This window comes from Mytilus edulis, chromosome 3 (assembly GCF_963676685.1).
Source record: "Mytilus edulis chromosome 3, xbMytEdul2.2, whole genome shotgun sequence".
In the NCBI taxonomy this organism is placed as follows: Eukaryota; Metazoa; Mollusca; class Bivalvia; order Mytilida; family Mytilidae; genus Mytilus; species Mytilus edulis.
The window spans coordinates 54,766,857-54,781,437 of NC_092346.1; the positions used below are offsets into that span (position 1 = coordinate 54,766,857).

Consider the following 14,581-nt stretch of genomic DNA (forward strand, 5'->3'; position numbering starts at 1 on the left):
CTTGGTCAACACCTCATAAGGAACATTCATGTCATGCTTGGTTTCATTCCATTTAGTCATTTGTATGCATTTCCCATAGGGTCCTATGTTAAACTAAGTCCCCCGCTGGCGGCCATCTTGGATGATGGATCAGCTACAAAGTAACAACACTTGGTCAGCACCTCATAAGGAACATTCATGTCATGTTTGGTTTTATTCCATTCAGTGGTTCTCTAGAAGAAGTCATTTGTATGCATTTCCCATAGGGTCCTATGTTAAACTAAGTCCTCCACTGGCGGCCGTCTTGGATGATGGATCGGCTACAAAGTAACAACACTTGGTCAGCACCTCATAAGGAACATTTATGCCATGTTTGGTTTCATTCTATTCAGTGGTTCTCTAGAAGAAGTCATTTGTATGCATTTCCCATAGGGTCCTATGTTAAACTAAGTCCCCCGCTGGTAGCCATCTTGGATGATGGATCGGCTACAAAGTAACAACACTTGGTCAACACCTCATAAGGAACATTCATGTCATGCTTGGTTTCATTCCATTTAGTCATTTGTATGCATTTCCCATAGGGTCCTATGTTAAACTAAGTCCCCCGCTGGCGGCCATCTTGGATGATGGATCAGCTACAAAGTAACAACACTTGGTCAGCACCTCATAAGGAACATTCATGTCATGATTGGTTTTATTCCATTCAGTGGTTCTCTAGAAGAAGTCATTTGTATGCATTTCCCATAGGGTCCTATGTTAAACTAAGTCCTCCGCTCTCGGCCATCTTGGATGATGGATCGGCTACAAAGTAACAACACTTGGTCAGCACCTCATAAGGAACATTCATGCCATGTTTTATTTCATTCAATTCAATGGTTCTCTAGAAGAAGTTCAAAATGTAAAAAGTTAACAACGACGACGACGGACAACAGACGACGGACGCCAAGTGATGAGAAAAGCTCACTTGGCCCTTCGGGCCAGGTGAGCTAAAAAAAGGGTACCATAAAAATGTTGATTTTTTAACCCCTCCCCCCAAGTGTACCTTTTGTACACTTTAGAAAATAGTTGACAATTATGGATAACCCCTTAGTAGATCTTGACATTCAGAATATTTTGTCCTATCAAATTTTCTCTTTAAATTTGATAGAACATTTAACCTCTATGGTCCATTTTAACTTTGCAATCATATTGGATACACCAAAGATGTTTTTTGCCAAGTTTGGTTCAGTTTGGCCCAATAATTTCACTGTTATCAATAGCAGATGACTAACAAGTTGAAGGTAAATGATTCAGTATTATAACCAACATAAGTATTGCAGTCGTCTATGCTGTTATGAAAATGAAAATATGTTTCCTTCTATAAGATCGTGTATTTTATTACTAACAATTTATGTGTCTGTTCTGAACCAAATATAAGAATTCAGCTAAGAGGTTATATATTATTCAGGAAAACAATTCATGTTGCAAACATATTGACTGCTTTATCAATACATTTTTTGTATTTACTATAACTTTTAACCACCCTCCTTTCTACAAACTGTCACATGATTTGTTGAAGTAGTGAAACACAGTAAGAAAATTACATGTGAATTGATTTGGTTTGCATGGATAAAAGGTTGAGACAATTACGTAATCTGTTCCAAAATTTTTGATATCAGGTGACAAAATTAACGTATGAGAAACAATTACCTGTTTCCTAGTCTCTTCTTGCAAACTTTACATATTTTCTCATCATTTACAACTACTTTAGCTTTTTGGTAAAACATTCTTTGTTCATGAACCTGAAACAAAGACAAATAATTTTGTTTTTAAATATGTATATATATAATATATATACAACTCGTCTAAACATCAACCCAACAATGTTAGATCTGTAAATGTGCTTTCGCAAATTTTTGGTTCTTCCCTCGCCGGGATTCAAACCCATGTTACTGTGATATCGTGACACCAAATCGCCTGCACTGCAGCCGTCCCGCTAGACCACACGACCACCTGGGCTCTCAATAAAAGAGCTTTCGCTGGCCGTGTGTTACCTTTCCTCGTCAGTTTTAATCTAGCGGCGTACTACAGTACATGATATATAAAGCATGAAGATGTATATATATATAATTTTCATTGAAAGTAACATTTAATGCATATGTAGTACTGAACAGTACACAAAAGATCAATTCATTATCTTTTCTGTTTTTATTCTCATTAAAACATCAGGAAGAAAATTTTTATGATATTTTTTATTTTCTCTGACCAGTCTAAAAGATTCATTTGATAAAACAAATTGCAACGCGATCAGAATTTTGAATTGGACTGCAATAGGTTACTTTCAAGTTACAGGAATAACATACAATTGTCATCACATTATTTTTGCCATACTTGATGCAGACAACATAGAATATTCAACATTTCAATGTACCGTTTATAAAATCAATATATTCCAGTTTGATGAAAACTGAATATCTGAGTGAATTTTCCAAGTCCAAGGACCATAACTCTGCCCAAAAAATCATCAGACCAAAACATTGATTGATTGATTGTTGGTTGCTTTACGCCGCATTAGCACAAAAAGGCTATAACCAAAACAAAATTTAAACTTAATCTGTAACTTGTCATGTTAAAACAATATATTTAATATAAAATCAATATCTACAAGCTCAAAAAAAGTGTGGAAAACTGATTTGCTAGACTGATAGATGGACAGGCAGACAGAAGACGGACATAATGCAAACCATAAGTCCACTTCGAACTTGTCGGTTGAGGACTTATAGAGATCATCTAGTTTTAAGTTCATTTTAAAAACCTATTCTACCCTAAAAGCAATTATTGAGATCTTTTAATAAGACAAAAAGAAAAAAAATATATTACATGTATTGATTATTTCAGAAAATTACATTTCCAGGATTTAAATACTTTAAATTTTACTGTTGAAAGTGGAAAAATATTGTATTGCACTAGAAATTTGTGGTAGACTAAATGATCTAATGATTTTATACAATATGCAGACAAATTTAATCCTTCTTTTCAGATAGTCTGCAAAAAGGTTGCCTTTTCTGTGACTTCACTGTAGAAATTTGAGAGAAAAGCAATTCATAATTAAATTTTGACCTATATAAAGAACTGAGATTAAATGAAACAAACGATAAATAAATAAAAATAATCAACAGGTCAGGAAAAAATAAATTAGCTAAGAATCAGAGAATCTATGTTTATCAAACTTACAAAGGGAACTTTGGTTACAGACAACAGATTTTTCTTTATCTTAATCTAAACCATACTTTATAAACTGATCTAATTACCAAAACTTGATATGAAACACCAGAAAAGAAGTCAAGGTTATATAGCTGATGTCAAATATGCACTTACAATTATATTGATTCTTTAGAGCATATATAGTTAACCTAGCTATAACTTATAATTACTGAGAAACTGAATGTATCCTAGTAATTTTTGTGAACCAAAGAGCCATAAAATTGAGGTCAAGGTCAAAGGAACTCTGACATGCATTTTCACTTTAAATTGAGCATAAACAATTGATATAATTGATCCATTACTCGAAGATTAAGATGTAACTACTTACAAGTACTTTAAAATGTGAATTACATAACTATGAAAATAATTGATTGTTGATGGATAAATGTCAAGTGGAAAATATTGCATGCATAATTTTGAAAGGAAGGTGTTAACATAAAAATCATTTAGGTTAATATTTTGAAAAGGTGAGTCAATAAGGAGGACAGGTTTTTTTTGCCACTGGGAAAAGGGGGCACTCAATTAATTAGGTCAGAAACGTTGGTTTGCAACAAGACATATAACAATTTGAATCCCTCAAAGATTTTTTCAGAGTTGTTAAATTGTAAGGTGCTTAGATTTTTGAGTTATTTTCTCTTTACAGATAGACATGGTTGTGTATGCCTACATCTTCCACAGCATAAAGATAAAACCCTTTACACAGTTGTTACTTTACGACAGAAGCAACTCAGGTTACCATTTTCTGCACCCTCTATCCAAAATCAATTTATTCTAATAGGACAAATACAGTATTTTTATAAGTCGAAGCGTGCAAAATTACTGTAAAAAAGTTTGGCTGTTCCCGTTTCCTCCTCAAGGAGTCTGTGCATTGCAGTTCATATTTGATAAGTTTAAAAACTACGAGCAGGGTAAATATATGTTGTTTCATAAAAATATATAATAAGAGTTTATGATAGCTGCTTAACTGTATATATTTTAAGGATAACGATGGAAATAAAGTAAATACAAACAGTAAGTTCGTGCGCATGTGTCAAACATATTTTGTGCTCATTAGAACACGGCTTTGTTTACAAAGCGTAAAAAGGACGTCATATTAGAATGTCCATTATCAAGATAAATTTGTTTTTAAATACCCTTCACATAATTCATGTACAGTAATAGTACATATTATAATGATTCCATTGACCATCAACTCTGCAAATAACATGTATTTTGTATAAATTCTTTAATTTTAAAGTTAAGACATAAATTCTTCCTTTTTAAATGATAATACAAATTGATGTCTAGATAAAAAAATATAATATTCATACATTACAGACGGCAATAAACTGAAATTATGCATACTCAAATTCTTACCTGTAGATTTTCAGCATATAACATACTTTTTAACACTTGACAATCTCTCTTTATTGTTGCTTGGTGTTCCATTACTTTTTCTAAATATCTCAATATTTCAGCAACAGGAGTACTTGTGGGTAATAGTTCTAAAGTCTGAAAATAACCTTGAAATATTAGGAGAGAAGTCTACATTCTTAAAACTACCATTTTTGGAAGACAGTAAGAGACAGGTAAAACTATTCACTCTTATCCCAAATCAAATGCTTTAGAAACATGGAGATCCTCACAGCACACAGCTGCTGAAAACTGACAATTTTCTAAAAGACAAAGAGTAAAAGAAAGCTGAAATTGCTAAACAGGAAATATTATTGTGAAAACATGTACACAATTTTGTTTAGGGGCCAGCTGAAGCCCACTGGTGTAAGATTTTCTTGCTGCATTGAAGTCCCATTGGTGGCCTTGTGCTGATGCTTACTCCTTTGGATGAGTTTTTTTCCTCTTTGAAACATTTTCTTTTTCCATTCATAATTTTATATAATATTACCAAAATTAAAATACTGTGAATTCATTATTGTTCCTGTACTAATCTAAATAAATTAATTTAAATATTTAAGTTTTGGGATACTTTGTTGCAGCAAGTCTTAACTCAATATTACTTTTATCTTGATGCAGATGTTCATGGAATGATATTTCTAGCGAAACAATATGGCATATTATCTTACCTCCTATACATTTATAGGAATATGATTGGTTAAAAGCGTCAGTGTGGAGACTGTTTAATTTCCATATAAGGTTAGAAGGGAGGCAGAGCTTATTTCAACACACGGTTAGTAGTGGAGTCACGACTTTGGCACTAATTGATTATTTTAATGTATTGAAGGTTCTGTTTAATATTGTGATATCAAGGTTGTTGATATTAAATTGTTATTGCTGACATCAGTATTTTTGTGCAGACCAATGGAAGTAGGTTATTAAAACTGAACACTTAAACACTTTAATATAACTAGAGGCTCTAAAGAGCCTTTGTCGCTCACCTTGGTCTATGTGCAAGCAGCATATTAAACAAAGGACACATATTATAGACGAAAACAGAATTCATGATAAAATTGTGTTTTGGTGATGATGATGTGTTTGTCAATCTCATTTTACTGAACATTCTTGCTGTTTACAATTTTCTCTATCTATAATGAACTTGGTTCAGAAGTTTCAAAGGAAAACATTTTGTAAAAGTTTACAAAAATTTACATAATTTACGAAAATTGTTTAAAATTTACTATAGAGTAATAACTCCTTAAGGGGTCAATTGACTGTTTTGGTAAAGTTGACTTTTTGTAGATCTTACTTTGCTATACATATTAAATTGCTGTTTACAGTTTATCTCTATCTATAATAATATTTAAAATAATAACAAAAAACTGCAAAATTTTTCTTAAAATTACCAATTCAGGGGCAGCAACCCAACAACTGGTTGCCTGATTTGTCTAAAAATTTCAGGACTGTTAGATCTTGACTTTATGAACAATTTTACTACTATCAGATTTGCTCTAAATGCTTTGGTCTCGGATATATTAGCCAAAAGCTGCATTTTACCCCTATGTACTTTTTTTAGCCATGTTGGCCATCTTGGTTATTGGGCTGGGTCATCGGACACATTTTTTAAACTAGAAACCCGAATGATTATTGTGGTCAATTTTGGTTAAATTTGTTTCAGACGGAAGATTTTTTTTTTTTATAAAGATTTCTAAAATTTTGAAAAATTGTTAAAATTGACTATAAAGGGCACTAACTCCTTAAGGGATCAACTGACAATTTTGGTCATGTTGACTTATTTGTAGATCTTACTTTGCTGAACATTATTGCTGTAAACAGTTTATCTGCAACCCAACAACAGAATGTCCAATTTATCTGAAAATTTCAGGGCAAATAGATCTTGACCTGATAAACAATTTAAATTCTTGTTAGATTTGCTCTTAATGCTTTGGTTTCAGAGATATAAGCCAAAATCTACATTTTACCCCTATGTTCTATTTTTAGCCATGGCTTGGTTGGTTGGTCGGGTCAATGGACACATTTTCCACCAGATACTCCAATGATGATTTTGGCCAAGTTTGGTTAAATTTGTCCCAGTAGTTTCAGAGGAGAAGATTTTTGTAAAAGTAATGAGAATAGCTCACTTGGCCATTTGGGCTAGGTGAGCTTAAAATAAGAAGATGTGGTATGATTGCAAATGAGACAATTTTTGTCTAAATTCGACAAATGAAGATAGTTAGTAAGATAAATTCGTTACATAGTGTGTAGGGGAGAAGGGCCCAATAATCTGCATGGACACTAGATGTGCCAATGTTACTTCAAACAATACCAAATATCATCTATACACTATTAATGCTGTCCCTTAAGCTACCCTTACCAAATATTTAAACAAATCGTTGACATGGACATCACTGACAGTTCTGAAATCAGCAGGTCTAAGTCTCATCTTCACATATAAACAAGACAAAAACCTTTAGCTCAGTGATACTTACTTTAGAGACATCAATTTTAGCAGCATGTTCCTGTAACAGTCTGAAGGCTGCTGTCATATTTTGTTGAGGCTTAATGCCCTGACTAGCTGACATTCCTAATGAAGATGATGGAGGAGGTTGAAGATACATTTTTAATAAATAATAATACACCTGTAAATAGATAAAATAAAAATAGGTAAGAATTGATGATTCTCATATCCAACCAGGTGCTCCGCAGGGCGCAGCTTTATACAACCACAGAAGTCGAACCCTGAACATCAGAACAATTGAAATACAAATACACAACTTTCTGTCCTGAAACTAGATATATGCTGTTTTTGGCCCCTTTGGGCCCCTAATTCTTAAACCTTTTGGACCATAACTCCCCAAATCAATCCCAAGCTGCCTTTTGTGGTTATTAACATTGTGTTAAAATTTTATTGATTTCTTTTTACTCATTCAAAAGTTATTATTCGGAAACAATCTGTCTTCGGACGACGCTGACGACGACGTGATACCAATATACGACCAAAAAACTATTAATCAAGGATCACCACAGAAAAAAATTTCAAGTGCAGAGCTAATAAAGTAATTGTTTTATCTTAATTTAAGACTACAGAAAAGTTAATTATTGTCTTTTATTAATATGCATTTGAACTAATTAAGAATTGGTTTCTAGACTTATTTTGATAATTTTAAAAATTTAAGGTTCATTCTGAGAGAATCAAGTTTGATGCTTGAAATTCAAGTCTTGTGCAATAACTCAGGGATAGTGGAGCACCACTCTGAATGGCCTGTGGTGCTCCTTGATGGATGATAGTCCTGAAATTAGCATTTTGGACTTATAGTTACATTCTATTATGTGTTGAACTAGCTTTGGTCATTTATAAAGTAAAAAGAACTAAAATTATCATAAATGTTGCAAAGAAAAGAGTTTCAAAATCTTTCATTCTAATAAAAGATTAACTAATGAATAAATATTGAAATCTGAATATTTAAACATTGTTTTGACAGAGATATACATTAAGTTGAAGTCAAGTGTATAAAAATAATAATCAAAATCAAAAATAGATAAAAATCAAACTTACATCTTTATTTCCTTCACGCCCTCTGTCAAAATAATTCAAACAGTACCTAAAAAATAGAGGATTAAAGCAAAATTTATATGTGTATTCAGAATAAAAAAAGTTAGGATAACTTTTAACAAATGATTCTAACTCGCCTCATGATAGTAAACAGGCATTTTTACGTTTTCCTTACTAATTATTTATTTGGTATTTGAATCACTATTTCAGACTATTTCTTTATAACTGGAGAATCAATGTATATCTATTGAAAATTGCAATTGTTACCTTTTGGCTAGAGTATCATCTCTTAAAATATGAACATAAATTCCTAATGCTTGTTCATGTCTGTCTAATCTACCCAGTAATATGGCTCTTTCTTCATAAAAACCTAAAACAAAGCAAACATAGAAAACATAAATCTTTCAAACAAGTTATCCAAAGTCCTCAATAGCAACAAAATCAACTTTCTTATATTAAGTTATAAAAGTATAAATTGTATGTTAATATGTTTTGAATTTACAAAAAAATAAAATTTCCTTGTCAAAAAGGGACATAAAGATACTACCACTGCATCAAGAGTGATACCATAGCATTCACTAGATACTTTTAATTTTTAAGGTGACTCAGGTGTCTTCCTTTATCTTGGATTTTGAAGTAGCAGATAACAGTTGGTCTAGATCTTTAACGACATGAGCAAATTTTGAGAGAAGTATTTACTTCATGTGAACTACGTTTAATAAAAATATGTGTTTTATCATATTTACAGCTGTAACTTCTAAAATACACCATGTTTGTATTTGATTAATTTTTGTTTAGAAATTTGCCAAATAAGAGGAGATAACTCTGGGCCCAGTTGTTCAAAAGTGTCGTTAAGCTAACAACTAGTTAAGCCTAACAACTCGTTAAGTTTTAATATTGTTGTTAGTTAATTTCTGTGTTAAATTATGTTGTTCAAAAAATATATAACGACTGTGTTAACTAACAACTTGTTAAAAAATTTAACAACTGATTAATTAAACGTTTTCCCATAATTCCCCAAAATTCCTCCACTTCCTGTTTAACAATGGCTGAACAACAAACCCCCAACAAGAAACTAGCTTAACGACACCTTTGAACAACTGGGCCCAGATTGTAGGGGAGTTAACCCAGACAAAGCAAATTTTACAATAGAAAGTGTTGTGAATTTTCCTATTTCAATATATAGCAAGAAAACAAGTTTGGTGACCCCATATTTTTTTTCTTATCTGAAAGCATATTGAAGAGCTATCTTCTCACATTTTTATATTAAAATTCAATGGTGAAGTTTCTTTTTATCACACAACATTGGATTTTCCATGCATAATCTATACAAAATCTGGCAATTTTGCACAACCTGTTGCGTGAAAAAAAAGTCCAGTGACCCATACATTTTATAATATTTTTGAAAAAAAAGCATGATAAAAACTTCATTTTGACAAATTTAAAAAAGTTCTATGGATTTTTAGTAAGACAACCACCTTAAATTTATAACATAAGGCTAACTGAGCTTTAATTTTTTTTTCTTTCAATTCAAATTCAATTCAAAACACATTATGCCTAGAGTTATCTTAAATAACTTTGATATACGAACCATCTATTGGAAACCTAGTAAGAAGTCTTTCTGGCATATAATATTGAGAACGCTCCAAGTAATCTATTAGTTTTCTTCTATATTCTCCAAGCTTGTCAGGTTCTTGGCCTGCTTTGGATGGTAGATGTCCTGAATGAAAATATACATGATTATGTTTAGATTTCCAAAGTTATTTTCACAAAATATCACAGCTAATATTAATATAAACAATAAATTGCCTTGCCCTCTTACAAGTTACTTTAACAAGTAAATTACTCAGGTCCATCTTACAGAAACACCCCAAAACATCAAAGATATTTTAAAGTCTAAACATGCTTATTCAAAAACACAATATCCCAACAACATCATTGTTGACAGAATGTCAACAAATCTGTTAATTGTGACTGATAAACACAAAACCTCCTAAAGTTCTTATATCCCTTGTGAATTTCTGATCTAAAGGGGTACATAAATTACCATCCAAAAGTCCTACATGATTAACCGTCCTAAAGTTACAGTCTAAAATCCCCACATGAATTACCGTCCTTAAGTCTGCAATGAATAACCTTCCTTAAAGTCTCACATGATTTACCTTCTGGCAGTGACTGTAAATATTCTGTCATCAATACTTGTACTTTCTCTCTGAGGGACTGAGCTAACATATTATGAAATTCTGGTGTCACATCTCCACATTCCGTTATTATATGTTCCTGTGGATAAAAAGATAAAATTTTATCACACAAGAAATCATCAATGAAATAGAAGTTCAACTGTTTTTTCTTAATGTATGTCACTAGAAAACGTGTAGGATTTTTAGAATAACAAACGAGAAATCTGCTTAAAAATTATGGTCACAAAAATGGCTGTACGCCACAGCAATAAAGCAATAAAAAGTTTAATAAACTACATAATGAGTTTGTAAAATACTGATGGCCTACTTAAAAAAAAATTAAACTTAACTGATATTTACATTGGTTTGAATGTTGTAAATATTCCTATAAAGCAAACTGGGCATTACAATTTTTTTTCTCATAAAATTCTATTACTAATGTTTAAATACTAAATAATGTATATATTATATGACAAACCAAATAAGCAATGGCAAGGTCTTTAGAAATCTTTTCTAAATACTCCAAAACTTTAAATCTTGGCAAGGTTTCCACTTCTGGTAAATCTTCAGTAAATATCTATATCAAACAAAATACTTAATGAAATTATATAGTTATTCTCATACCAATAAAATTTACCTAGATAAATGTACAGGTAAAAGAAACACCATTTACTTGTACACAATTTTCCACATTACAATATATTACTGGTATATTAATGTCAGTTTTATTAACAAAGCTTTGAAATAATCCTTTCTTCCATGTTATTTTTTGAAAATAATGTTGAAGAGAATTATATATACTGTACTTAGATCTACTTAAATGTATTTGTTATGATTTTGAAATTCACATTATTATAAATTTTAAAGACTGCACACACCGTAATAATCCTATATGACAGCCATGTTGACCTTGCAAGGAACACATATACCAAACATAGTTACCATATTACACATAGTAAGTGAGAAATTCACATAACAAAAAAAACTTAAGCTTTTTTTCAAGCAGTCGCTGAACCATGAAAAATAGTTTCCTGACGAAGGACAAGGTATGAAGCCTTCAGGTCCTCTAAATATAAAGCTTAATACAAAAAGTTTATGCTGCTGCCAGATTGTAATCCCTATGTCTCACATTCTGCATATTTTGTTCCAAGCATGACAGTAAAAATAATAATTGACCAAATTTACCTTTAAGCCATCTTCTGGATGTTCTTTCAACACCCATTCAGCGTATTCAAATATTAGTTTTAAATGATCAGCACCTACAAATACAAACAAATACAATGCAAGATCTTATAGAATAAATAAATAAAACAAAGGCTGTCAGATTGACAGCAAATCAGATCTTCCTCATTAGTCAAAAATAAACTGACAACACCATGGCTAAAAAAGAAATGTTTTAAACATAACTTAATATTATCAACATATTGCAAAGTATACCTAGACAAAGTGATGCCCCTGCTCTCCACTGAAGTAACTGTATTATAACAAAGTCAATGTAGGACAGCTTAAACCCGAAAAATAAACAAAGTTCAACTATCTTCCAAAAGAGCAATTATTAATAAATAAAATCAAAATCTTGACAACATGCATACCTTCAATATATGTTCAAACAGCCAGCAAAGTGAGAACTTCCTAGGATCAAAAATGTAGGAGGAGTTATATGGAAACACTCTTATTATGCAAGTAATACTCCCAAAAATGACAAAGTTCAACTATCTACCATAAGAGCAAATAAAAAAAGATAAAAACCTTGACCACATGCACACCCACAATAAACAGACAGCAAAGTTAAAACTTCCTAGGATTCAAACTGAAGGAGAAGTTATGTGGAATGACTGTATACCAATAATAGGAAAGATGGACTGAATAGGAAGGATGGACGGACAGGAGTAAAACAATATACCCTCCAACTTGAGGGGGCATACAAAACTCAATTAGTTTTTGTTCATACTCTGATAATACTTCAAACTATCTTAAACTTTCCATGATTTAATACCTAAATGCTGTAAATATTGCACTGTCCTGTCATGGCCTTTGAGAGGTGAGTTTGGTCTGGCAGCTTGTTTCATCAATAAATGTAAAGCTAGAAATAGAAATAAAAATTGTTAATTTTTTCTATCAATAATAAAATATCCAAATTAATTTCAGATTTTATGTTGCTGATTCATATTTGATTTTTTTTGATTGTGCACTTCTAATGCTCTGTATTTATGTGTTATCTCACTGATGATTGGAACAAATCTCTAGCAATTAAAAAATAATGTATGACAAATTCCATTTGCAAAAAAATAAGTTTGAGCAATTATCAAAATTGAGTTTATTAAGGTAAGGTAAAAAAAAAAAAACACCCCAAGAAATGGACAGTGATACAAAATAAACTCTGGAATAAATTCATAAGCAGAAGAATAACATTTCCAAATGTGATTGAATTTTTTTTAAGTTAATGGTAAATTTTGCTAAAACAATATCCTACAGTGAATTTTTATTTATAAGGAAATTGAAATTAATTTCAATTACCCTTTTCATGTAATCCTTTCTTTTCATAAAGAATGATTAGTTCACTAAATTTTTCCTTTTTCTTGAGTATTTTTTCACTCTCTTCCACATGGCAGCTATTGTCTTTCAATCTTAACAAAGGTGCCACCAAAGCATCATTTGTCTGTAAATATAAAATAAAACTTTGACTTTAAAATATAATGTATTAGTATAAATGTCACAAAATGAGAAACTGCAGGTACTCTATAACACCAAAAATAGTATACATATAAAGAGGGTTGTCATTCAGTAAAACAGATTAAACCTAAATTTGATTCAATCATATTCTCCAAACTTATGTTTGACTACTTTTCAAATTTTCTTTCAAAATGAATCATAAAAAAATGTCAAGCTATAGACACTTTTATTAAATAGGAGTTCCAAAAGGTGTACCCTTTTAGGTCGAAATATCACATTTAAAATTGTCTCAGGTAACTAGTCACTTGTAGGCAATCTATACGATTCTTAACTGATCTGATTCTTGTTTTTTAAAGGTAACACACTTGAAAGAGTTTATTACCTTTGAACCTCTACAAACTATAAGTAGGAAAATCAAGCTTCTCAATAATTCATATTAGTGTTGGTCACAAATTGCCTTATAAATCCAATGAAATTCTTCCTGTTAATTGTGTTGTTAAAATATCTTGAAATTTTTATATTTTTGTCAACAGGTCAAATATAAAATTGAGAAAGGAAATGGGGAATGTGTCAAAGCGACAACAACCCTACCATAGAGCAGACAACAGCCGAAGGCCACCAATGGGTCTTCAATGTAGCGAAAACTCCCGCACCTAAAGGCAGTCTTCAGCTGGCCCCTTAAAAACATGTATACTAGTACAGTGATAATGGACGTCATACTAAACTTTGAATTATACACAAGAAACTAAAATTAAAAATTATACAAGACTAACAAAGGCCAGAGGATCCTGACTTGGGACAGGCGCAAAATTGCGGCGAGGTTAAACATGTTTATTAGATCTCAACCCTCCCCCTATACCTCTAGCCAATGTAGAAAAGTAAACTCATAACAATACGCACAATAAAATTCAGTTCAAGAGATGTCCGAGTCCGATGTCAGAAGATGTAACCAAAGAAAAGAAATAAAATGACAATAATATATAAATAACAAGTATATATTTTGTCTAAATTTATGAAAATTAAATGAGACAAAACTATTTTTTGGGTATCCCCTTTAAATTGTACTAACCTGAATGTAGCATTTAAGTAGCGTTGTATCAATGATTTGACTCAGCTGTTTCTTAGATTTGATTGTAGTGTTGCCTTCTTGAATAGCAATAGTACTCAGTTCTTTATTTGATTCTTTGGAAATATCACTAAGTAGTTCATTCCTTTTCTGAAATCAGTCAAATTTAGTAAGTATGTGTGAACAAATGTATCATAAAATAGGGCCGATAAAATATAATGCATTGTTTCCTCTAATTACATAGACTACTGAAATGTCATCAAAATAATTAGACTTAAAAAGTTATTGAAATGGAAACAAGACAGGAATATTTAAGAAATTACTTTCCATTTAAATCAAACATATGAAATTTACACAGATCGTTGATTTCATTCGTTTTATTGATTTGCATCATACTGCAAAAAGTTGTTTTAAGAGGTTGTCAATCTTTAAGACTTTTAAGGAGCTTGTTTTTCCAGAGAAAAGAGTGCAAAAAAATGTTTCTCAGATTAACAGACTTATTATGGACAAATACAG

The 14,581-nt window shown here is 31.4% G+C and overlaps 1 protein-coding gene across 1 annotated transcript in view; it reads right to left on the bottom strand.

Annotated features, from left to right (window-relative positions):
* Positions 1–14,581, bottom strand: part of LOC139516866 (vam6/Vps39-like protein) — a 36,017-nt gene that overhangs the window by 6,156 nt on the left and 15,280 nt on the right. Inside the window, exons 14-25 of the mRNA XM_071307244.1 lie at positions 14,069–14,215; positions 12,844–12,985; positions 12,323–12,409; positions 11,512–11,585; positions 10,805–10,903; positions 10,309–10,426; positions 9,738–9,866; positions 8,414–8,516; positions 8,150–8,195; positions 7,083–7,232; positions 4,579–4,713; positions 1,669–1,760 (exon numbers count right to left, since the gene is read on the bottom strand). Of these exons, the coding sequence (XP_071163345.1) occupies positions 1,669–1,760; positions 4,579–4,713; positions 7,083–7,232; positions 8,150–8,195; positions 8,414–8,516; positions 9,738–9,866; positions 10,309–10,426; positions 10,805–10,903; positions 11,512–11,585; positions 12,323–12,409; positions 12,844–12,985; positions 14,069–14,215 (1,322 nt within the window). The remainder of the gene's footprint in view (positions 1–1,668; positions 1,761–4,578; positions 4,714–7,082; positions 7,233–8,149; positions 8,196–8,413; positions 8,517–9,737; positions 9,867–10,308; positions 10,427–10,804; positions 10,904–11,511; positions 11,586–12,322; positions 12,410–12,843; positions 12,986–14,068; positions 14,216–14,581) is intronic.